The sequence below is a fragment of the Rousettus aegyptiacus genome, unplaced genomic scaffold, assembly GCF_014176215.1.
Source record: "Rousettus aegyptiacus isolate mRouAeg1 unplaced genomic scaffold, mRouAeg1.p scaffold_m13_p_2, whole genome shotgun sequence".
Lineage (NCBI taxonomy): Eukaryota > Metazoa > Chordata > Mammalia > Chiroptera > Pteropodidae > Rousettus > Rousettus aegyptiacus.
Genome location: NW_023416295.1, coordinates 155,318,243 through 155,344,111, shown reverse-complemented (window position 1 = coordinate 155,344,111; position 25,869 = coordinate 155,318,243). Strand labels below are relative to the sequence as shown.

General features: G+C 38.6%; 2 protein-coding genes across 4 annotated transcripts in view; one reads left to right on the top strand and one right to left on the bottom strand.

Moving 5' to 3' along the window:
- Positions 1 to 25,869, top strand: part of RIMKLB (ribosomal modification protein rimK like family member B) — a 91,937-nt gene that overhangs the window by 24,727 nt on the left and 41,341 nt on the right. The window lies entirely within an intron of this gene.
- On the bottom strand, positions 1,482 to 11,893 carry MFAP5 (microfibril associated protein 5). 3 transcript variants are annotated; one of them, XM_016128041.2, is made up of 10 exons: positions 11,552 to 11,893; positions 10,976 to 11,035; positions 9,922 to 9,957; positions 7,335 to 7,379; positions 6,977 to 7,009; positions 6,497 to 6,532; positions 4,671 to 4,700; positions 3,829 to 3,916; positions 3,188 to 3,261; positions 1,482 to 1,955 (listed from the first exon to the last, which is right to left on the bottom strand). In XM_016128041.2, the coding sequence occupies exons 2-10, from the start codon at positions 11,031 to 11,033 to the stop codon at positions 1,843 to 1,845; spliced, it is 513 nt and encodes a 170-aa protein (XP_015983527.1). In that variant the 5' UTR covers positions 11,034 to 11,035; positions 11,552 to 11,893; the 3' UTR covers positions 1,482 to 1,842. The 3 variants fall into 3 exon arrangements, with proteins under 3 accessions (XP_015983527.1, XP_015983528.1, XP_015983529.1); XM_016128042.2 differs by lacking the exon at positions 4,671 to 4,700; XM_016128043.2 differs by lacking the exons at positions 4,671 to 4,700; positions 6,497 to 6,532; positions 6,977 to 7,009.

Genomic DNA, 25,869 nt, shown 5'->3' with positions numbered 1-25,869 from the left:
GGGAAGGAAATTGGAAATTAACTTTAAAATGTTTAATTTGCAATATACACAATATTGAGATTAAGGTGCTTTCTGGTGGGAACGTCACCTCTCGTTCAATGTGAAGTAGGAAGATCAAGTTCATGAAGAGATTCTTACATGATTCTTGGAAACTCTGTGCTTATAGTGGCTAAAATATGCATTTAATATGTCTACATACAAATACATTTACTTCTAGAGACTGGAGCATGGAGCAGAGATTACATGCTTTGGGGCTTTTCTTAACATTTCTCTAATCAGTTGTGCAAATCCCATTAAACTAAATTGCTTCTTAGCCGCAAGAATCCAATCCTCAGTTAGGCAGTTTTCTCAGCAATATGAAAGGAATTAACACCCTACTGAGTGGCATTCTGTCATTAGTAACTGGTTGTCTCAACGTCCCCTAGTTCCTACTTGAATTCCATAGGCTTTTTAAAAGTTACTCAGATGGAAGGTCCTTAATATATAGTTTTCCACTTATAGTGAGATTTTTGTTCTACTATAGTGTGGACTGCTGTCCTAATATAGTGCATTTCCCCCCTTTGAAAGCAGACATAGTTGTTGTGAATTAGACAGCACCTGGGCTTCAAGAAACACAAACAATCCATTTAAATTTCAAGAATCATAGAATTAAAAAAAAATCTTAGAACTAACGTAGATTTAATCTTCTATGTTAAAGATGGGAAAATTAAACCAGAGCTTAATGAGGAAATATACTTATCCAAGGCTACCTGGTTACTATTAGACCTAGGATAAGAATGTGGGTTGTTTAAATGTGCTTCTTTTCCCCTTTCCTATTAGGCAAACTTTATGCCTGTCTATTAAAATTTCAGATCTGAACCTCCTTCTTAGGCCTCAACTCAAATCAGGCTATTCCAGAATCTATTGCACAATAATCTTTACGAATTTTGGTAAATGCTGAGAATGAAAGACGTAGCAACAAATCAAGGGAACTCAGCCCAGTAATATGGTTTGACGTTAGTTGTCTAATTAACCCATGGAGGTGGGATAACCCCAATACTACCATAAATGAATAAGCAAATGAAACTTACTTTCAAGCTCTAATTGCCAATTAGACTACTGCATCAAAAAAACACACAGAGATTCATGAGTCCAAGTTCTATACTTGACATACTCCTCTCTTTAGCCTCAACTTCTGAGTTTAGCAGAAGACAACATTTTGGGTCTTTATATATCGCTGGCAGGATTATATAACTCTTGGCTATGGAGAATTTTCTAGGAATACAAAAAATTATCATGATCTTTCTCATAAGGAGGACCTTCCAGGCAAATGTCAGGACAATCAGCAAAATAGTTAAAATAAGAGTAAAGAGGTCTATAATTTTATAGATGAATGGGGAGTTAATCTTGGAAAAACTTGAAAAGAACCTAAATGATTTTTCTTTGGCTAGCCAAAATAGACAGTAATAGCTTCTTCCACCCTAAGATCTTTCTTAGACAGATTCAGTAGTAAATGTTATTAATCTTAAGTTTATTTTCCCTTAAAATTATATATAGAATGTTAGTATATAAGCCATGTGGTCATCATTTATCTACTATGTCTACGATATTGGGAAGCAGTAAAACCATGCAATAATATAGACTTTGTATTGTATTGTAAGTTCTGAAAAATGAGATAAATGTTATCACTAAAGGTGAAAAATAAGAGAGTAGGGGCAAAAGCTTAACATTGCAGAAGATTTGGTTTATGAAATGCTACAGTGTATGGGTTAGCTGACCATAATTGGACCAGGAGTTTTCTCTTCCTAGAGCATTCTCTTCCTCCCACCCACACATTCTTTCTTCTTTCCTGTTCCTTGGTGATCACAGACCACTGGGTCTCTGCAAATGCACGTTTTCACAGGGAGGAAGTCGGAAGTAGTTGGAGCGTTGGAGTCGCCTTGGGGGCAGACCAGCCATCTGACGGCAAAGCTCATCTAGAAGAGAAGCAGGGCACAGTGGGATGAGAATATAGGAAGTGGAATGGTGGAGTGAAAAGGTTAGAGAGAAAAAGATGTGAGTTAGAATCCCATCTCTGCAACTCCCTAGTTGTTTACAACTTACTAGAAAATTTCTTAACTTTTTAAAACTTCACTTTTCTGTACAATACGCATTAAAATACTTGCCTCAATGGTTTAGTTGTGAGTATTAAAATGAAATAATGTATAAAAAGAATGTAGCACAGGTGGTCAGTAAATATTAGTTTCCCTTGCATACCTAGCTTCACATTCTTCTAACTACGAATTTATTCAATAGCCCAAAAATGAGGTCTAATCACTCAGGGTATATTCAAGTGTTTACTATGTGCACATAGCTAACTTGACTAAGTCCCCTGAGATGCTTAAAAGTGCCTAGAGTCCCAAATACTCATCCTCAATCTCAAGGTGCTTCCCTTGCAGGTGGTTTGCACAGGGCCAATGGGGGCAAGCAGAAAGTTTCCTTCTGCGAAGTTAAGTACAGCTCTTACTCAGGAACTCAGTGCGAGGCGGGCTGCTGAGTCAGACGTGGCTTGTCTGTGGTGCCTTCACTAACCACAGCCACCTTTTGGGGCTGGCGATGGGGAAGGTGAAAAGTATCTTTATTACCACCATGAATAGACACACTTTCGACACTTTGAATTGTTTTTATAAAGTCTTTGTACCTTTCTCTACCTCTGAAATTTCACAATGAGCAATGTAAATGGTTCTTGGAAGTGTTGGACTGTTTATAATGTAGCCAGTTTCTAAATATCCACTGTATTTTAAATTTAAATTTAATTTTAAAGGACAGTATCGCCCTTTCCAAGTGATACTGTCTCCAAATTAACTTATGCTTTAACTTTTTAGAGTTATGAACATGGCTACAGACTAGTATAGTCTGACTTGGCCTTTTCATCTAGAACCCCAGTAAATGACCTTCAAAGCAGCCAGAGCTTCAGAAATCTCTAATATATACGGGAGAGATTGGGAGTCACAATCCACTTGGAAAGAGATCTGGGGTTACTTTTCTTAAGATTATATTTCTATATTAAGCATATTGCCTCACTTAGATCACTTATTTGAGGTAACTTGGTAAAGTAGGGACTGAAGGAGGTTAAAGAGTGATCGAGAGCCCTTCTCCGAAGCCAGACCTTGATCTGTTAACATTATGTCCTCATTTACCTCCACTAAAAACACATACATCATCTTACCTTTCATAACTTCATGTTCTTTACAGACAAGACGGGAGCAGATTTCATTGTTGATGATGTACATGCGTCGTAAACTGCCAGAGTCCCAATATGGTTAAGGACAGAGACAGAAGAAAAACATTGAGAAGGAGAACTAGCCTAGGCCTAGGGTGCTTCTTCAGCTCCTGTATTTCCCATTATCTGGATCTCCTTAAGTACTTCAGACTTCTTCTCCCCTGCCCCTTCCCCCCAGAGGTAGAGGGGATGGGATGGTATTGATTACTCTTCCTACAGACGTTTTTGCATATTCCACCCACATTCAAGCTTAGTACTTCTCCCCACTATTTTCTACCTTCAGACTTGGATCTTTCATTTTAGCCTCTTTTCCATGAGGTAATAAATCCATGTGTTTCCCTCGTGGCTACCCAGTCCTCGCCTTCATTTGCCCTCTAGCATCTAGACTTGTTAGTCAGCCTGTTCTCTGTATGCCTCAATCCAGACTACGGGTTCTAGCTGGCACCTTTCGGAATAGCTGAGAGCATTATGCTAAAAACTTTTGCCCCTTCAAAGACTGAAATTCCTTAGTGGGTACTCATTGCATAGTTACTGATACAAAAACACTATTACGGAAGATGCTCTCTGGATATTCTGGGATTCCTTACCTGGTGAAACATAATTGATGAACGCATTGCTTGACTGGCCGATGCACAGAGTAGAGTCTTGTGCAAGCAAATTTCTCATCCCGGCACTCTGAAGAAGCCCGATACAAAAAAACAGGGAGAGGCATAACAAACAGGAGGGGGGATGAACAAAAGATTAAAGCTATGGAGGAGGAGAGATCGAGTGGGGAAAACTTACAAAGCAGTCTCCACAGAGGATCATTGTAAGTTGGGGTATTTCCTTTCTGCTCACCAAAACAGAGTAATAGAAAATTGACTACAATGAAATTTAGGTGTTTTCCTATTTGTACACAAGTGGCTAAAATTATCTATGAGGGTTCTTCTAGGAAAAAGTCCTTCTAGGGTTATACAGGTGGCAATATGAAATGTCAAATCGAAATGCTGATAATCCTGTTCTGAAGAATGAGAGTTTTAAAGTGGCTTACTAGATCTTTCTTCCAGTAGTTTTTAACCCTAGCTCCTCATGAGAATTATCAGTACATTAGAGAAAGCAATTTTAGCCATGACATTTATTGTAACATTGAGTCCTTGTAGTCATTCCCAACCCACTAATCACAAATAAAGTCCAAAGGGAGTTTAGGAAAAGGATTGTTTCAGGATTATATCACAGTGGCCCAATCTTTTCACCATGACTTTTAGGAGAGGAGCTTAAAAAGAGAGAGAGAGAGAAAGAGAAGGAAGAAGAATAAAGGATACTGAAAGTATTCTTTGAGAAAGAATTGGATATAAACTAGATATGCCCCCCAAAACCAAAGGGGTAAGGAATCCTCAGGACAAAAAAAAAAAAAAAACTTAGGAAAAAGACATGTAAAACACAATCATACCTCCAGTGGTATTTCTATCATTGGGCAAGGCTGGAAGGCAGAAATTTTATTCAGTTATTACTATTATTTTAGAAGCTAGTGCTTCTGTAACTGTCATATTACCTCACTTGAGACCCATGTGAAGCACCCATATAGATAGGAAACAAATGAGTTAATACCTCTTTTAGTAACTTCTAAAAGAAAACTATAATGATTTTGTTTTGATCCATGCAATTGAAAAGATTTAGAAGTTGGGATGTGAAATATGATTTTTGCCTTTCTCTCCTAGAGAGTTGAGAAATGTATCTGCATTGTTGATGATAGCAAATTGAGTAGGGACATAAAGCAAAGTGTCATATATTCAGAAGAGCTTCACCTTAGCAGAGCTTCACCTAACCATAGCAGATTGAAAATGGGCCTAATTTTGCAGAAGAGAACAAATTAAGGAGTAAGTTGAATCTTGAGGGAATAGGCTAACTGTGGGAGTTACCTGTAAAAATGTTATTGGAAGAGTTAGTAGGAGGACACCATAGGAAATGTGCCAGGTGATGTCTCTATCCCATGGGTTCGATCACAGATTTATATGCTGAGAATTCTTAAACTTAATACTTCTAGTTAAGATCATTCTTCTAAGCTCTAGACCTATACACCTAATTGCCATTTTTGGAACATTTCATTGATTTTTCAAAGATCCTTCAAATCCGACATACCTCAAACTTACTTAACTTTACCTTCAATTCAAATTGTTCTTCAGTGAATGGGGCTACCAACCATGCAATAGTCACCATCTATCCTATGGAACACTGAACATCATCTCAGCAGTCTTCTCTTTCTTACAGCTCCCATTGAATTCTCACTACCTCTGCCTTAGTCCAGGCCGTCATCTTTTATTTGGATTACTGTAACATCCTCATTGGTTTTCCAACTCACAAATCTGATTAGAACTTTCCTTTGCATACACTACCCTCTGAATGAGTTTCATTTCCATCCTGAGCCTTTGTCCACATTTTTTACCTAAAAGCTCTTCCTTCTTCTATTCATTTGATTCATTTCTACTTGTTTTTCAAGAAGCAACTTAGTCAATGTGCCATCCAGAAAAGCCTTTCCTAGCCCCAACACTGAATATGAAGACTATGAGTCTTTATAGCTTCCTTTGTTTATCCTGATAACAGCATTTTGTGAAACTAAATACAGTTATCTGTTCATTTGCCTATCTTTTCTGTTAGCCAAAAGATGTCTAGTGGAAGAAAATTAGTTTTGTTCATCTTTATATCCCTGGCACCTAAGTAGCAGGTTTTCAGTAAATATTTGAGAAAAATAATCTAGTTTCTATCTCATTTTATCATGTTCTACCACTTATTCTTTGTAGTTTTTGACCCTAATCATTCAAAAAACTCATTTTCCCCAATATGCCATGCTCTAGTTTGCTTTTATATCTTTGAACACACTATTTTCTTTGGCTGGAATGTACATCCCACACTTGACTTCTTGGCTTGCTCCAATTTTTCTTTCAAGATTCAGCTCAATCCTTACTTCTTCTGGAAAGTCTTCCTTTATCTTCTCATATGTTTCTTTGTTTATACGTCATGTCTTTATTCATCTAGTCTTGGAAACTTTGGAAGATCACGTCTCAGTATTTCGTATATTAAACACCTGGCACAGTTCTGCTTGTTAGGGGATCAAAAATGTCTTTAATTTAAATTTAACCGTTGGAAGAAAGTGCTACATAAACTGTAACCCTGTCTACTTAAGATCCTTCACCAGCTAGCTGTACTGCCTTCCATGACGGGCTCTGGGGGAAGCCCAGAATGGCCCCAGTGGCCTTGGGATCCCAGAACTGAACTCACCCAGATCATCTGTGGAAGGCTCGATATCAACCAGAACTGAAAACGCACAAAACAGAAGGTGTGAGGAGGGCTTTGAATTGGCGCGGGGAAAGGCAGAGTTAAAAAAAAAAAAAGGAGAATGGAGATAGGAGGCTCAAATTCAAGGCTATGGCTGGGTTTTGTATTATGTCCAATAGAATTAAGTTAATTGAAGTAATTGTGAATATCTTTTGAAGACTATTTGGCCTACTAATATTATACTAATTTCCACAAGCTTTATCATTCATGCCTTATAGTAGCTATTAATCCACTTTCTTTCCTCTTTTTAAAAGAATAGGAGGCCTCTTTCCTTTTACCCCATCGTCACTGAACAACAGGCCCACAATCCCTCTATCCCATCCCCAGAAATAAAAATATAGGATTAATTCAAGAACCGAAGTAAATATTGTGAATATTAACAAGAATCATGCCATTTTTTAAAGAACTGTAATAAAACTTAACCTGTTTCATCTGTAGAGGGCTCATTTACCAGATCTGCAATGATACAACACAGAGAATAAAAAAAATGCAGGTAGGAAAAGTAGAAAGGGAAGTAGGATATGGAATGGTGATCTAAAAAAAAAAAGGTCAAAGTGAAAGAATGTGGACTATGGGGCCAATATAAGAGACATCACAGAAGGAAGTAGCGGAGAGAAGGTTGGGCATGTTCCAGCATCAGTGGCACATAAGATAATTAGGTGTTACGTGAGCTCCGAGAGCCCACCAATCTTTCTAGTTTTCATTTCTCTTTGTACAGACATCGTCCTCAATCGTTTTATCCCCAGTATGAAATCAAAGAAATAAACAAAGGATAGCTTACTAGGATCTTCTGTGAATGTTTCTGGAGTCACTTGAGTCACATTGACTAAATAAAAAAAAAAAAGTCAGAAAACATTTTTGGAGTATTCTCTTTATCTCTCCCACCCTGCACTCTCAGTAAGTAAAAGTGTCTAGCACAGCAACCAATACACAGTATCCCACTTTTATTTTTCTTTATTTGCTCCCCAGCTTAAGTCCTTTCCCCTCTAACCCAAACAGATGTCACATTTTCCTAGTTCCACGAATATACCCGTACAGTCCTAGCCCAGAGCATCCTTTTTCCTTTGTATTATCTAGAGGAATGAATGAACTACATGCCCATCAGATAAACCCCCCATAGGCACCCCTTTCTCAGTGAGACCAATTTAGCATTGGACTGCAGGAATAACTCACATTATTTTATTGTCCTAACAGATAATGAACATATTTAGCTAATTTGAATTTTCTATGTGCCAGGCACTGTTTAAATTCCTGTTTTAAAAGATTAAAAAAACCTGAGCACCAGGAGAATAAATAATTTACTAAGGTCAGAGAGCTTGTTAATAAATGCAGCAGATTGAGGACCTCTTTGCAATGATTATTCAAAATGAAAATTACCTTTACCACTTTTGCTATTTACAATTTCGATGTAATTAGGTATCAGTCTGCTGATACGCTTATATATTAGTGTTCACAAAAGGTGATGTCGATAATTTTTTAAGGCTCAGTGAGAAGCAGAGTGAAGAGTGAAGAGAGGGGAGGGGAAATGCCAGTGTTAGTAGAGAATGCCTTGCAGTTGATCATTAGAAAATAAAGGCAAGAAGAGAAGACATAAAAATAGTCCAGGTTTTAAAGGTGAATCTATTGGGATAAACCAAGAAAACTGTATCTGAAGCTATAAATAATAGCACTTCTGGAACCACTTGTCTTGACTTTATAAAGCAAAGTAACAAAGCAGCGTTAACATTTAAACAGCAAAGGTACCATGCCTAATTATCCCTCACTGTAGAAAGCTTATGGCCGTAGTCTATTTTACCCGCTAGGGGTCAGCAAATCCCTGCGATTTGCTTTGACCTTTTTTTTTTTAAACTTCTGAGTCTAAATGTCAGATTTAAATCGGGTGAGAATAGCATTTTTGTAAAGCACATCATAGTTTTTGATCTTTATGGTAGAGGCGAGTCACAATTAAACGTTGTGAGGGAATTTCCCCTGCTTATCTCCTTTTTTTTTTTTTTTTTAAATTCCAAACAGAAAGATCATTAGATCTGACAATAGAGCCTTTTTATCCTTAACACTCAGTATAAACTTTCTTCTTTCAGAGCGAATTTTGAAAAAAGGAATCCAAGTCTGTTTCAATGCCACAGGATTTTTTTAAAAAATGCACTGACCTGAGTCATCCCAGGGACTGGGAGGCGGGAGAAGAGCCTCTCCCTGATGTAACCCAGTCTGGCCCCGTTTCCCTTTCTTTAGCCACATTCCAGTCCGGCCACTCATAGAAACAAGTGAAGCGGCGGGAGTGCGAAGGGGGCGAGAGCGTCTCCTAGCTGCCTCCCGAGGATTTCGGGCAGAGTACTGCTGTTCTGCATATTCCTGTTTACCCACCTTTTCCATGCACTACCACCATATAAACGCATACCTAGGATTCATGAATGTTCTCTGAAAAAGAATCTTAAGGAGACATGTGCATCATATCTTGTACTATTTCTAGTAAAAAAGTACCACAAAGTCATAAAATAGGACTGGACCTTAACCAGCCCAGAGAAATAAATTCAGATTTTTGGTTTTGCTAGTGTTGAAACTTGATCAAAGTTCAGAATCATGGGGATTCAGACCTATTTACTAACAACAGAAGAAAAAAAAGTCTTTATTTCTATGTTTTTATCTTCTGTTCCAGGGCACAGAGTAAGAAATCATATCATGTCCCAGTGTATGCATAAAACTGAAACAAGTTTAAAGATAATACTTTATTCTTGCAGTGTACTTGCATGTACTTTATTTTAGTCTATCCTATCTCGTTAACAAATACCAATTGTGACTCACTAATTTGACTGTATGACCCATTAATGGGTTACATACTGCTGTGTTTGCAAGGATAGGGAAAAGCAAGAGATAAATTGTAATTATGTTTAATATCTAAAGGCAGAACAGAGAGGTTGATTGGAATTCTCTTCATTAAGCTGAAGGAAGTAGTCCTTTGGAAGCCAAATCTTCTGGGTTCTGTTCAGTTGTGCCGTAATTTTGCTGTAGTGCTGAGATGACTTCTCATCCTGTCTTTGCATTTTAGTTACTCCACTGTTATGTGGCTAGGCAAATGCTTTCTTTTAGGATTAGTGGACATTTTCTGAGCAAGGTAAGAGATGTATAGAGGAGAGTGGAAGCAGGAGATGGGCATAGAGAAGGTCTTGGGAAAAGTATTTCAGGATTAAAAAAAAAAGACAAGAAGGTTTTATGAATGAGATGAAAGGATTGTAGAAACTGGTGAGTTAGGTCTTATTTTTCACAGCTTGGCAACACATCTCTGTTATATTACTGATTCTTGAACTCTGACCATTCATCTATATTACCCTGATAAGAACCCCAACAGAGCCCAGACCCAAGGGTTCACCTACCTTCTTCTTGACTGTTGACCCCTAGAGGTGTCCGGTCTATACCAAAGGAAGGAGAAAAAGGATGTAAGTGACTCCAGCTTCATATCCCATAAAGCTTTTCATGAGATGAACCAGAAAATGATGGAGAAATGATTGTACTTTAATTTATAGATAGTTCAATACAAAATTACTCAGATCATTAGTGCTACACACAAATGTGGAAACACTCAAGAAAGTCAACAGATTATTAACAACAAACTCCTACTCTGTTACGCCCTGACTCGTGATGACCTCTCGCCCTAATTCCCCACCAGAAGGAATGAGGCCCTGTTCCACAGAGAGGGCCAGCAGCCTTTGTAATGGCTCCTGTCCTTCTATCCCCACAACCATCCCACTAGCTATGCTACTGAACAAGGCAAAAAGATTTTTTCACAGTATATATCTGGTAGAATGAGAAAAATACAGTAGGATTTTTTTTGAAATCCAAGGATTATTTTCTGTGGCTAATCTTCTCGCTAGCTTCTCTGAAGTCTGTAAAGATCATTTTTTTGTGTGTGTGTGCGTGTAGATTTGATACACGGTTTTGGTGTGCATGTGAATATATTTGTGTGTATGCTGGTGTTAGTGTTTGTTAGGTATTAGTGTATATCTTCCCACTGTTTTCCTACAGTATTTAAATTTCGGTCCATTTTCCTATTAGGTGGTTTCTCTGTGTTTGTGTATGGATTTGTATATCAGCTTCTTTTTCTTTGATATTTGTTTACTTGAATATTTATGTGTGTGACCTTCTATTGGTTAATATGTATTTGTGTGTATCTTCATTTCCCTCTAGTTTTATAACTCTCAGGATACCTTTTCCCAAGGCTGAGGTCATCTCTATCCACATCCCTGTCCGTTTCTTCGACAAAATCTTTTCTTTCTCTTTCAATAGCAATTCTAGAATTCAACAGCAAGCATCTCTCCCTCAATGCCCCTTCAACATCCTTCCATTCCACTTTCTAACACACGCCTCCACACACATGTATAGCTGAGAAGCTGTCATTTTACAGAGAAAAGAATAAAGGAAGGGACTCACCCGAGGGAATGATGAGTGCAGTGAGAAACAGCAGCACCTTGGGTTCCAAGAGCAGCATATCTGACAGGTGGAGGGGAGAGCAGAGATTTTAATGATCAGGGACAATTAGCATTCAGGTCCGGGCAGGATGTTTGTAGCCCATCGCTTTGTCTTCCCAGGAACTTTCCTGGTCCTTCATGTGGCTTAAATCCTTTCTCTCTTCTTACTTTTTGCTCAACATTTATTTCTCCTTCAAATTCTATTCTTTGATCACAACATTATTCTTACTCTCATTACTCTTCTACCAAGTCGGAGGAAGTTTTATATTGTAAATGGTCCGTCTTTATCCCTACACTCTCCTAGGGTCTAATCTTCTTTTTGGTTATTTGTGACTTGTTTATATCATTTGCTCATCTTGGTGTCTTTTTTTCATTTGAATTTCATGAATAGTTGGGATATTTGCTCAATTCTAAGTTCAATGACAGGCCCCTTGCCCCCCTCCAGCCCTTCACTGCACACATACACACACACATGCACGCGTACGCATATACACACTCCCTTTGTTTATTTAGGGTTTTATACAATCAAACAACTCACTGTCTATGGTCCTCTGCTCTTTCCACCGAGTCCTTTGGCTGCTGACTGTGTCTCTCTCCTTCTCACGCTATTCCTACTTTGGCTGGAGATTAAGATGAACAGGGCCACTCCCTGGGAAGGACTTCAAACTTGGCCTTCTGAAACAATGAGATGAGGGAGAGCGAGGGAGAGAGCAAGAGAGAGAGAGAGAGAGAGTGAGAGAGAGTGAGTGTGTGCACGGGAGAGAGAAAGCCAGGCTAGAGGAGTGCAATGAGGCTGAAATGAGAAGGGGGATGGGAATTTGCAGTCACTCACAACCTCATTCCAAAGGTTATGACCACACTGGTGAAAGATACTGCTGCTCCCTAGAAGGACTGGCCCAAGCTCATGTGTGCCTTTCTTCCATGAGCCTATTTTCCCTCTCGAAATCTGGCTCTAGCACCAGCCCCCTTCCCTGGGGTTCCTTCTTACTTAGATAGTCCAGTCTCATTCTCGGAATGTTTTCCTGCATATCACCAGAATCTGTTCCTATCTCTTATTGTCTTCCATTTTTGATTTTTTCCCTCCATTTTCTCACTTTTATTCTTTTTTGACATTCATTTCTTTAACAGCAAATTCCTCTGTCTACCTGCATTTCTCTTCTTTGCCTCTTTCTTGACCCAGACATTGACTCTTGTTTTTTCTTCCCTTAGAAATCCTATTTATTCCCACATCCAAGTAAACACAGATATCATATAAGCTTTGTCTAAAAAGGAGTCTTGTCTGTTTTAGGGTTAGAAAAAGCTGATGAATACAATACCCTTGAAATCTTTTTGAAGTGTGGAGGAGTCACACTTCATGCTGGCTGTATTCTGTCTCTTGGCTTTGTTTAAGCTCATGCTAAGAATCTTGGTTTCATAAAGACAAAATGCCATAAGGCCCAGAGAAAACTGAGAGCCAAGTTTATTCTGCGTGACTTATTTTCCACCAGTACTTTTCCTCATATCATGTAATATGTAGATAACACTTTCTGGGATTCCAAGAGTTTTAAAGACTTTGTAATGTATTTGCTCTTATTCATAGAAACCCTAGTAGTTAGATTATTAAAATATCTCCACTTTGGAGAGAATCAACATGAATTATAGAAATTCAAATCTGAGAAGTAGTTGACCTTACGTGCATTAGAAGTGTGTAAGTTTCAAGTTACCTGTTAGCTCCTGTAGTCTACATTGTGTATCTCTCTGAGCTAAATTAGAAAAGAGTACAAGGTAGACAGAGAGCGCAGATAATATGAATTACAGACTAGAAGAAAGAAGAGTAAATGGTGGAAGGAAATGAGGAAGAAAGAGGGGAAAGAAGGAAGAAAAGAAGAAAACTAGCTGGCTGTCTAGTTGGGAGGAAGGAAGAGTAGTGAACATAATAAGAAATAAGGAAATAACACCTGGTTCCTCTGAGGGAGCTTTCAGTGTTCCATTTCTGAGATACATGGATTCTGGTCAGTCCTTAGAACAAATCTGAGTACAAAGCCCAGCTCTTCCTGATCTGCTTGGCCCAGAACTTGCTCTTCTCCCATCTGCTCTGCAGCGAGAGTGCAGAGGCTGGAAAACAGATGTGATTCCAGTCTGGGGAGAATCAGGGGAAAGAAAAGGCAGGCATTTGGGGGTGGGGGTGGGGGGGTGGGGGGGAGAAAAAAAAAAGGCAGATGTAAAGCAGACCTAAGGCAGGACGTATAACAAAGAGCCTAGAGCAACAATCATGTTTTCCATGAAACTCAGACAGATGGAGAAACTGAACTCAGGCCAATCATTTGGCAGGGAGAGCAATGACCTCAATGTGCTGGCCAAGCTGGAGCTGTGGCGTAGGAAGGTCTCCCCAGGCAGTAGGAGGGGGCGCTCTCCTGGGGTCCTGGGAGGGAGTCTGAAGTTAAGGCGGTGAAAATGGAACAGAATGTTCAGAGCAAGGCAGGGGGAGAAGAAGGCAGGCATGGAGTGAAGGAGAAAGGAGAGGAAGCGAAGCAGGAACTGGTGTAAGAGCAGTAACCACCATTGATTCTCATTGGGCTTAATGGAACATACAAAAATGTAGTTTGTTTCAAAGTAATTTGGTTAATTTTTTTTCCTTCTTGACAGCCCCTATTTTTCGAGTGTAGCTCCCCATTTGTTTTAGATCCTTAGGTTTGGAGAAACTCAGCTTGACTTTGCTCAAGGTGTTTTGGTCAGCCTCTGTTCTATTACACTATCAGTTTATCGTTGAATTACATGAAGTCATAATCAGCACCACCAATAGTCAAAAATGAACAACTGTCACCCACAAATGTGAGGCATATAATTTCTGGAGGTTCTCGCTAACAGTGGGGAAGAACTCTCGGGGCCACAGAACTCCCATCAGACATGGGCTGGATCTCCTGCAGGTGGGTGGAGAACACCTCCAACAGTAGGAAAGTCCTCCACGGAAATGACTGGCAGGTGCAGAAAAGACTTAATGAAGGCAATCTAATGTTGGAGTTACCTAGGAAAATTTTAGTTGTCGAAAAAGGTCTCCAAGCAAAGTGGGCAAAGATGGGCAAAGTGCAAAAAAAGGGAAGGGAGGCAGCAATTCGAGACAGCACACTGGGTTTATTCATCTGTTTATTGGCCTGTAAAGAATACACCCATTAGCTGAAAGCCTCTGGGCAAATGTACAGAAATGTTATTACTACAGTCCAATCCAACTAAATTAAATCCAGGGCCTAAACACACGCGCACACACAAAATTTCCATAAAAGGAAGGAAAAGAAGGGAGGAGGGTTATATGAACTGGGGGAGGGGGGAGAGAGAGAGAGAGAGCAGTGTATATAGTGGAATGAAGCAATAAAGTAGTGACGGTCAAACCTAAAAGTTGGATTCAGTGCAAGACTTAGGAGCCAGCCAACACACGTCCTCAGAAAACTTGGGCCAGGAAGAACTCCCCGCTTCTTAGTACCCCATACCTGCTATAACACATTGTTCTTCATGCCTCTGTGCATGACTCTTCCTGTTCCTTTTTGCCCTGAGATATCCTTTTCCCAACTTCAGTAAATAAACATTGATATGTACATCAAAACCCAGCTTAGAAGTCGCCTCTTCCTAGAGAGCTTTCCTGGTCCCCTCTGCTTCCGAAAAGAGTTAATCTTTCCCTCTACTGAGCTAGCTCTTTATCTTTATAATTGTGTCATTAATCTTATTACGTTCTTTCTTTTACATGTTCATATTCCAAAGTAGACTGAGAGTTTCTGATCGCAAAGGCTAAGTCTTACTCATCTCTAGCTGATGTAATGATTAGCACATAACTCAAAATTGGGCCATTTGAATTGAGTTGAGATGAAGCTTTGAAATAGTAACTTTCTATTCCGAGATTAAACATTTAAAAACAGAGTCAAATTCAAAGAAGTAGAGGATAAAGTTCTAGAGAAGGTAGTTTGAGAGTACAGCTAGCGGAACAACTAGACCAATGTATTGAAGCAATAGGAGGGTAACAGTGAAAGGAAGTAGGCTATGGTTATTTCAGAAAGGGAAGAATTTGAGCAGGAAGGCTGTAATTAAAATCAGTGCATATAAAACATTCGTAACTTATATCTGCAATAATTAGTCCTTTTGTTTCGTCATTCTGCTTTGTGTCAATTTTCCGATAGCGCTAGTGGTCTTGCATTGTCACACCCACACATTCTCTTGACCATGCAAATGTAAAATGCTTGATATGAGTTCAATACTCTGTTAAGGTTCCTGAAATGGAACCCACAATAAAAATTTTGAATAACTGATAAAATGGGCTACATATTAACAAAATCAGACAAATACTGGAAATTCATTAACAGTTAGGAAATCTCCATCTGCCCAACCTGGCTTTAAACAAACAAAAACAGAGAAAGTCTAAAATTTGCAAATATGGAAAAAACCCAGAGAAGTTTATATTTATACAATTATTAGCAAATGTATGTAGTTGTTAACAAATAATAATAGCTAGTATAGCTATTCAATTTAATACCTTTATATGATTAATGCATTTTATATTTTTATAGATTATAGGTGCCTAGGCAGGCTGCAAAATGGCCCCGAGTGATCCCCTTTTGTAATCCTCTCCCCTTGAGTGTGGGATGAATTTAGGGACTACTAGCAAATAGAATGCAGCAGAGACAATGGGGTGTATCTTCCCAGATTAGATAACAAAGACTCTGGCTTCTAGTTCTGGGCTTCTCTCCTAATCTCTTGCTTGCTTGTTTGCTCTGAACAAAGCCAGCTGCCATGATGTGAGCTACTCTATAGAAATGCTCATGTGGCAAGAACGGCCAGTAACCTAAGGCCTGCCAAAAGCCGTGTGAATGAACTTGGGAGTGGATCCTTTCTCAGTGGGGCCTTGAGAGGACAGCAGTCCCAGCCAACACCTTGACTATATAGCTCGTGATACACCCTGAGCCAGAGGTATGCAGTTAAGCTGTGCTTGGATTTCTAAAGAACAGAAACCTTGGGAAAGGGGTTGTCTTAAGCTGCTAGATAACTAATATGTCCTATACCTACAATACTGTATATATTATCTATTATATGAACATAATAACATTTATAACTATATAGTATATAATAATGTTATGATATTGATATAAGGATATTAATATAAGACTATAAATTAGCTATTATATGTTACCTGTTATGTTATTAACAGTAGTTAATAATATAACATGTTTATGGAATACTTAAAATACGTTAGGCACTGTGCTAAAAAAGAAATATGATGGTTTCCGTTGAAATTAGTACATTCATGGGAAAGAGAGGAAAGAGATGAAAAGAAGGAAGAGATAAGGAAGAAGGGAGAGATGGACAATAAAATAAGAAGGAAAAACAGAGGCAGGGAGAAACAGGGTGGAAGAAAGCATGAGAACTCAGGTGGAACCACGGAGTGATCCTCTAATACTATGAATCAAAACTTTATGTAATTTAGTACTACAACTTACTTGAAATCTAGAAAATCTGTCAAGGGTCCATAGAATTAAACAATTATAAAATCTAGTTTGTAAGAGGAAACTAAAGGAATTTAAGTTATTTTGCCTGGAGAAGAAAATCTGAACGAGGAATTTCATAATTTTAAATTTTGAAGATTTGGTAACTTTTTTTTTTTTACCATTTCCACATATATTAGGACAAAATAAAAATAAATTTAACCTGGAGTTTAGTTTAAATAATATCTTAGAGTGACTGCTCGAATAATTGACTATGAATAATTAAAATGCATTTATTCATTCAACAAACATGAGAAACTTTCTATACTCCGGCCAGTCTGTTATAGGCATTTGGAATGTAGCAAAAATAAAACAGACAATATTTGGCCTTTATATTGCTTATGTTTTCTAAGGAAAGCTGTAGGAATCATTTCTTTGGAGACAGACCTTCCTTCTCTAGTATCTTGGCACTGACATATTCTAGAAACAGAATAAAAGTTTGGGTGATTAATAAAAGTTGGAACTGGGTTTTATCACAAGGAAATTGGAATTTGCTTGTTGTTCAGTGAAGTCACCTGCACCTTTAAAATTCTCTGATACAAGAGTGAAGGAAGCTTTTGTAGCTGTCCTGAGAATGGCGAGACAGAAGTCCAGTGCTACTCTTTCAAACACTATGTACTGATCGATTATCATAAAACTTTGATATCTTTCCACTCCCAGTTTTAACAAACCATACCAAAACTTACTGATTTGAAAGAACAACAATTTATTATTTTTCATGATTTTGTATGTCGATCAGGCAGTAATTATGCTATATGTGGTGTTGGCTAAAAGAGCCAGAATGACCTTATTCAGATGGTGCTACCTGCCAGCAGGAATCTCTGATTCTCTTCCATGCAGTATCCATACCTGACTCACTTGGGCTTCTGACAGTGTGGCTGTGGGTTGAGAGGAGCATCCCATGCAGCAAAGGAAGAAGCTGTGGAACTCTGATGATTCAGCCTTAGGAGTCAACCATCACGACTCCTACCATGTCCTATTGGTCAAATAAGTCAACAGGGCGTATCCTAATTTAAGGGCAAGACAAATAGACTCCACCCCTTGGTGGGAGGAGTGGCAAAAAATGTGTAGCCATCTCTAATTTAGCACAATGCCTATGAAGTTAAAATGAATCTTTTCAACAGACTAGATAAGCGCCAAACAAGGAACATTTGTATCTTGCCTTTTCCCTGAAACCTAATTTACCTCTCTTCACAATTCTAAGAAAAGTTGTCACACAAAAACCTGTTTGATGCTCAGCAATATACATTTCAGTCTTATTCTCTTGTTTTCTGCAGCCTTAGGCCCTGTTGACCATTTCTCTCTTTTGTTAGATGTCCTCTTCCCTTGAAATCTATGAAATTATATCTCTTGTCTTTCTCTTAGCTGCACTCAGTGTTCATTTATATTTCTTTTTCTTCTTCTGTTTAAACTTAGCTGGTAGTTTTTACACTTAGCTGGTAGTTTTCAAGGTTCTCGCCCCAGCCACTCTCTCTTTGACTATACTCTCTTCCTCATTAATCACACCCACTCCATGTCTTTGTTTACCATCTATTTGTTTATGCTCCCAGATCTATACCTCGGTCTACTCTACAACAATTTTCTGAGCTATATGTCTGAATATGTAAGAGCATATTTCTCTCTGGATGTTTGATTGGCACCTTGAGTCAGTCAGGCTTTAATTATAAAGATCAGACTCAATTAATCAGAAGGAGAGAAAGCTAAACAACAAACTCTAGGCTGAGCTTCCTGGAGTGACCACCAAGAGACTGTACTGTTTTCCGGCCATACTGAATTACTTGCAGTTCCACAGAATGCCCAAGCTCTCTCTTTCTTCTAAGCTATTATAGCACATACTACATTCTATTTGCAACACCTCCAACATAATCCTTATTTTCCCACAATCCTTATTGCTCAGCCACCTATTTTCTACTCATCCTTTATAATCCAGTTTGGGTAATATCCTCTTTGGATTTCTTTCCAAATTGTCTCCAACACAATGAGTGGCTCATGGTGGACAGATGCTTTGTTTACTGTTGCATGCCCAAAAGCAAGCACTGAGACACACATTGTGTTTGTTGTGTGGAGGGGAGAGGCTGTATTTCTAAAACTGGACACAAGAGGGCAACAAACAACTTCTAGTCCAGTTTTGCAGTTAGTTGCTTTCTCCTACATCCCATTTACTATTCCAACTGACTGTTGTAGTTCACATGGCATGACTCTTGAGCTATGCCTGACAGGATGGAAGATTCCTAATGACTCAGAACTGTATTTCATTCATATTTTGGTTGCCTTCTCAGTGCCAGGCAATTCACTAGGTATTGGTAATTTTGAAAAGATGAATAAGACAACTTCTACATGCAAGGAATCAAGAATTTAATGGGAGAAGTAATTCTGAATTTTCTTTATTCCCTGATATGTAAAGAAACAAGTGATTTAACCCATTTTCATCAGTAGCAATGGCTGCTCAAGATGGTGGAAAGGTTAGCTATTGGGGCAAGTAAGATAGAAACTAAGGATTTCCTAAGTGATCATCACCGACCTAGCAGATTCTATCCCAAGTAATTCTAGAATGGCTGGAGAAGCATACTCCTACTCAAGCCCATTGCTTTTTTCGCCCCCCACCCCCATTTTAAATAGATTCTATTTTTAGAGCAGTTTTATGTTCATAGCTAAATTGAGTGAAAAGTACGGAGAATTCCCATATTCCTCCTGCCCCACACATCCATAGTCTCCTCTATACAATGTATAAAAACAAAGTGAACCCTAATGCAAATTCTGGGCTTTGGATGATAACAATGGATCAGTGTAGGTTTAGCAGTTGTAATAAATGCATCTCTCTGCACACCCTGTTGTACATTCTATGGCTTTTGACAAATGTATAATGATATGTATCCATCATTACAGTATTATATTAGTTTTCATGCTCTAAAAATACTCTGTGCTTTGCCCTCTACTTTAAGTCCTGACAACGACTGACCTTTTTACTGCTTCACAGTGTTTCTTTTTCCACAATATGTGTGGTTGGAATCATACAGTATGTAGTAGAGTTTTTCATACCTTGCCCTATGCATCTCTAGCATTTGGCTGTTATAATAAATGGGTAATAATAAGTACTCTCCTGAGTTCTGTGAGCTGTCCTAACAAACTATTAAACTCAAGGAGGGGGTTGGTCAGAACCCCAGATTTGTAGCCAGCTGGTCAGAAGTATTTCAAAGAGATGGATCTGGTTTTCTAGAGAAGCCCAGGTGGAACTTTTACATTTAAAAGCCACAGAGAAAGGATGTAATTTTCTCCAGGAAGGGTTTTTGTTTCCTAAATCTAGATCTTTGATAATATCTGCAAGCCTTTTGAGATGAATAGGAAAGTTTGGGGATTGGTAAAAAGAATATGTGGCTTTGCATTGCTTCTAAAGCTGCATTTCTGTTCTTGTAAGAATTCAATTTATAAGGCAAATACAGCTGTTTTTGATCCCTCCAAGAATTGGGCTGCAACCTAAATGATATCAAGAGGTTAACCCAGCACTCCAACTACATTATTTTCAATTTGTTTCTTTATATCAGGGAGGTTGCCAATGAAGATGGAAATCAAGATTTCCATGTTCTAGATTTAGAGCTGTGTGTCTTTGGAATGTTTTTTTTTTTTCCTCCCATAAATGCTTTCATAATGGCTTCAGAATGTTTTCCTTTCCCTCTGAGTACATAGTTTCATTTTGCTTAGAGGAGAATGCCTTTTAAAAAGTTCCTATCAGGCTCTGAACACCAGCTTCCAATTGAGCCAACTTCTGACCACAGACAAACCTTAAAAAAAAACATCTTTTCACATAACTTTTTAGGTTTCAGCTACAACAAATAGTAAATATTCTTTGGCAATACTGAACAACCCCATGATTGCCAAAGGCATCCCAATAGAGGGTGCACAAGATACTATTCTCCCAAGATCCAGAAGCACTCCCAAAGACAGCCAAAGAAAGATTTAGACAATTCTCCTGAGATGCTGGCAACAGTTAATAGCACCCAAGCTGCAAACTGAGTATAATCCATATCTAGTTGCAAATGCATGCAGGCCACATCTGTCCAGTCGTATTTTTGGGGCTTCCAATTTGACAGTTGAAATGCCTATACACACAAGAACTGACAACCTATATGGCCCAAGCAGGCAGAAGGCCAAGCTTCTCCGGACAAAAAAATAAGACAAACAAGAAGGCAATAGCTGTCCCTGGGACAGAAAGAATTCATAATGAATTTGTATTCCAAAACCAAATTCTCAAGAGTTTGAACTTTGAAAGGAGGTGTGTGGGAGGAAGAAGCTCTCCTCTGCACTTCAAGGTTCCTTTAGCTGATCTGATAATTAAATCTACATGACAAAAATTAATGAGAAAAATAACCAAATTTAATTACATACGTATGTATAGGAACCCCACATGCATGAGAAGTTCATGGACAGATAGAGTTAAAATGAGGTACATACCATGCTAAGGATGAGGTGAGGCACCTTAGGGCATTAGAAAGGAAGGTCATTGCAGGAAGATCAGATGTTCATTTGCCCAGCCCTTATGGGTAAGCCAAAAGCATTATCTGATAATCTCATTATGGATAAGGCACCTAATTTATTTTAGAAACTACAAGTTTCTCTTGAGCCCACATACCACAGAGGCATGTCTTGTGACTTGCATGGACTCCTACAGAAGGGGCAACATGAAATTTTATCTTCCTCTCTCAACTAGGCACTGCAAATAGAAATCTGGGAGAATTGGCTTTGGTAAGAATTCTCACCCTTTGCCAGCTTATTGCAAGTTTCCCTAGGATCCCATCTCATCTGCAGGCTCTAGAGAGAATGAGGTGTCTCAGGGAATTTCATTCTGGTCACTAGAAACTGTAGAGGAAAAAACATAATTTTCCCTCTGCTTTTATAGTGAGTGTTTGCTTAAGACCCCCTTTTCTCTAAGGTATCCCCAAAATGGATCCAAGTTAAAAGTTTCCCACTGTGGCCACTGTAATTTAAAATTATATTTTGTAAAATTAACCTACGTGTTCAGCCTTAATATAAAATTTTATTCACCTGAGGCCTCACACTGGGCCCAATCCAGTTTAAGTCAGACTCAGTCTGACCCCCAACCTAATTTGGCGTCTTTCTTCCTTTCTTTCTGTTTTTTTTTTTTTTTTTTTTATTTTTTATTTCAGTTTGGTTTCTAAGTTGGACCCTATCAGACTCTGGGGTGAAAAAGAAATGCTCAAATAAAGTTGGTCAGCTTGTAACAAAAGCTGGGGGGCTAGGATCCAAGAGGGACTTACCCCAAACCATCAGATGCAACAAGAAATCAAGAGTTTTCAATTGGTTATGTCAATACCTACACCTGGTTGCTCATTGTTTCTTGGGGTCATTGTCGGGGGGCTCTTCTGGTCCTTCTCCTGACACCAGAACTGTTAAAAGATAAGCTGAGACATGTTAAAATTTTTGAGTTTATTTGAACAAAAATCTATTAGAATTGGGTAGCACCGAATAGGAACCAGTTAGGAGCATTCTACACACTGGAGCTCAGAGGTAGACTTATACAAAAGTCAAAAGTAAGGAAGTTGTTTGTCTGGCTATAGCTTACAGGCTAGTTGGCTGTTTGTGATTGGTTGTCTTTAGCTTTTGCTTTCCTAACCTCAAGTCATTTATAGAATTAGATTTGGGTTTGCTTATGTAGACCACCATGGTGTCAGAGCCACCTCAGTCTAATGGCTCCCTGTTAAATAAAACAATTTTTATTTTATTTATTATTATTATTTATGCCTACAGCACTGGTCATCCTAGGTAGTCTCTCATCCAAGTACTAACCAGGCCCGACTCTGCTTAGCTTCCGCGATCAGACAGGATAGGGCTTGTTCAGGGTGCCATGGCCGTAGACCATGAACTGTGGCTCCACTGGGGCATGAACGCAGGACCTTCTGTGTGTAAAGCAGATGTGCTAACTGCTACACTACGGAACCACGTCCTAATTAAACAATTTTTAATGCAGATTTAGGGAGTGTTCCATGAAAAAATTGTGGGGAAGTCAGTGGGCATCAAACTTTAGTACATCGAAACCATCCAATGTATATCAAATGAAGATTCCTGAACTGCTTCTTTGGGGATTTCAGTTTGGTATGCTTGTGGTTGGGGTAAGACTCTCCACTTTGAAACTACCTCTAGTAGGTCTTGAACTAAATGCATTCTTTCTTACTTTATACCAGTATTTCTCAAAATTGAGCACGCATTAGAATTCCCTGAGACATGATTGACAGATAAAATACAGGATGGTCAAATAAATTTAAATTTCAGATAAACAACAGATAAAGTTTTAGTATATCTCGTACTGCAATATTTGAGAAAAATCATCTGTTGTTTTAACTGAAAGTCAAATGTACTTTCCATGTGTCACTAAATACAAATTAGTTTAAATCTTCTTTGTGGCAGATATTTGAGATGTCTAGTCTTTTTAGGAAATTTCAAAATGTACGATCTTACCAGATTATTCTCTTTATCACTGATTCTCCTATTAACCTTCTCAAAAAATGTTCTGTCCTACTTCTAGGGTCACTTCAGTAACTTATTGGGTAACAAAAAGCTCAAGAATCTGTTATAACTAATCTTTCATAGTTTTATTGTCTTTGTTTCCTTTTTACTTTCATTCCTCCTGCTCCATTTCCTGCCTCCCTATCTTTCCTTCCTTCCTTCCTGCCTTCCTTCCTTCCTTTCATTTTTCCTCCCCTCTCTTCTCTTTCCTTCTTTCCTGTCTTCTCCCCAAGACTTCCATGTCAAAATTAAAGTCTGCAGAATCAAGTTAGGGCACTAAAGACCAACCTACGTTATAGTGTTCCAGGAGGAGATTCTATTCTGACTGTCTTTTGGCTAGAACAAATTCCAAGTCAGGGGCAAATAGAGCTTCAGGAAACAATTGCTCTGCCTGACAGTCTGTTGGGAGGGTGATGGATGGCACTGCAGTTACGACTTCAAGAGCTGCAGGAAAAGGAGGGGAGTCATTGCCAGGCAGCATGAGGGGAGGAGGTAGCTGGGAGAGAGAGCCAGTCAGGAAGAGCTTATGAAAGGGGTGGAGAATGCAGTCTGTGCATGCTGCCTACAGGACCTTTCTGCAGATATTGTGTCTTTGTGAGCTGACTGCAGAGGCCGTGTGCATGCAGAATGTATGTGAATGTATGTGTTGCTTACTTCAGATTATGAGTCTGTGTGAACTGCTGATTGTGAGAAATGGGACTGTATTGTTGAAAGGATTTTGCAGTCAGAGTGTTTGTTTGTGGTTGCGTGGTATGTGTGACTGACTTTTTGCCAAATGCACTGTTCCGATTCCAGCTCTGAAAGTTTAGTGGAAGTCTGGCCGAATGAGTCAAGACACAACAAAGTCAGAAGGAAATACGGGGGCAACATCAGATGGAAATAAAAAGAGAAGGCGTTGCAAGAAGAGAAAAGAAAAAGGAGATTTGGAGAAAGGGGAAAAGAGAAAACAGAAGATAAACAATAGAAATTCCTTCCTTAGAAAAGGAAGAAATTTGAGAGAAGGGAAAGAAAAGCAACATTTCCAGGGATAGGCACTATATACCATATTTCTTCTGAAACATTGGTGAGATAGTTTCTAGTTTTTCTTTCTTATTTCTTTCTAGATGTGATTTATCTTAACATGCATATTACAGGCATGTTTTGGTTACACCATGGGTATTTAAAAACTTAACAGTTATCTAGAAAGGAGTGTTAACAGTTCTTAGATGAGAAAAAAAATTTGTTCTTGTTGTTTAGCAGAGCTAGTGGACATAATAGAAAGACATTCAGTTTTGATCAGATTAATTCAAAAGGATTTATTTATTTATTTTCGGTGATTAAAATAACATGACGTGCCTGGCATATTTCAAAAGCGGGGGTGTTGAGATACACTATCTCTGTGTTCCAAGGATGGTTATTGTTACTACTGTAACTATTAACAAAATTTAATAGGGACCTCTGTAACTGGAATGAAGATTTAACTTTGTCATGAGAACTTCTAGAGCTAGACCGATAAACACAGAGGCAGCATAACTTTGAAGTTGGATATGAGCTGGGGAGGGGAGTCTTAGTTGGGAGCATCCCAGTTTTGCTTTGTTGCTACAACACTACATATTTTTGATGATTTCAAATCTCAACCATTATGTTTTTCTTAGCTTGTGCTCACTTCATTTTTTAAACCTAAGTAATTAGAAATTATTAGAATTATATTTCCAATATTACTTTTGCTCCTTTCACGAATGTCTTTTGTTTCATTTAGCCATCTTTGCCTCCTTTTCTTTGTACTGTTTTTAAAACCTGTCTCCTTCCATTGTTGTTCCTCTCCATCATGATTCCCTGGATCTGATTAAGATTCTCTGTTATCGAAATAATTCTTTTTTAGGCTTGTCTTTCTCCTCATTCCTTTCTTGAGTGTCTTTGTCTCCAGCGGAGGAGGTCTGATGGTGATACAGAGGTAGGGAAAGAGGCCTGGAAGGAGCAGGCTGGGAGAGGGGAGGAGGAAGTGGTGCTTCAGCTGTTTCTGTAATCAGCCTATAAAAGGCTGCCTTAAGCCCGCCTCTGTAAATTCCTCCTCTCTTACCCCACAGTTCTCCCCCAGTCGCTATTTTCCCACCTTAAATTCCACCTCCCCTGCCCCCCACCCCGTTTCTTGATGACATCACTCTATACCAGCTGTGACTGCCAGGGACACTGACCTACTTTTGCCCTCTCTATTAGGCATTAAACCCTGTTTTCTCTACTCAACCCTTTTTGTCCCAACATATCAGTGGGGCCCTTTTTAAACGTCACAGTCTCCCACAAGATAGTAGTCGTACTGTTAGCATCTCAAGTTTGAGAAAAAGCATGATAAAAAGCTATAATTTTAGCAATTCGTTTATGACTTAAATGAATTTGTACTTTGTTAATCAACAGAAGCTATATATTTGGATAACTTTTTGTTGAATCTTTAAAGGTTTACTTGGTTAATTGACACTTAGATCCTTTGTGACACATTCTACTATATATGTACTATTATTTTTCAAATGTTTGTAGATGGTATTGGAGACATAAGGAAAACAGCAGGCATTGCTATCTAAATAAAACTTTATATACTAAGAAGTGGGGGGAAACTACAGAAAAAATCAATTTTGTAGTCTGGATGGATTATGAGAAGTGGTTAAGAGCATGTACTTTGCTTGGATTTGAATAATGGTTTAGCTACTTGCTAGCTGTCTGAGTTTGGACAAGTTACTTAACCTCTCTGTGCCTCAGTTTGCTCATTTGTAAAAAGAAGAGACTCAAACCCAGTAGGGTTATTAGTAGTATTAAAATGTTTAATATATGTAAAAACTCTGAGTACATTCTATCTTCTAAG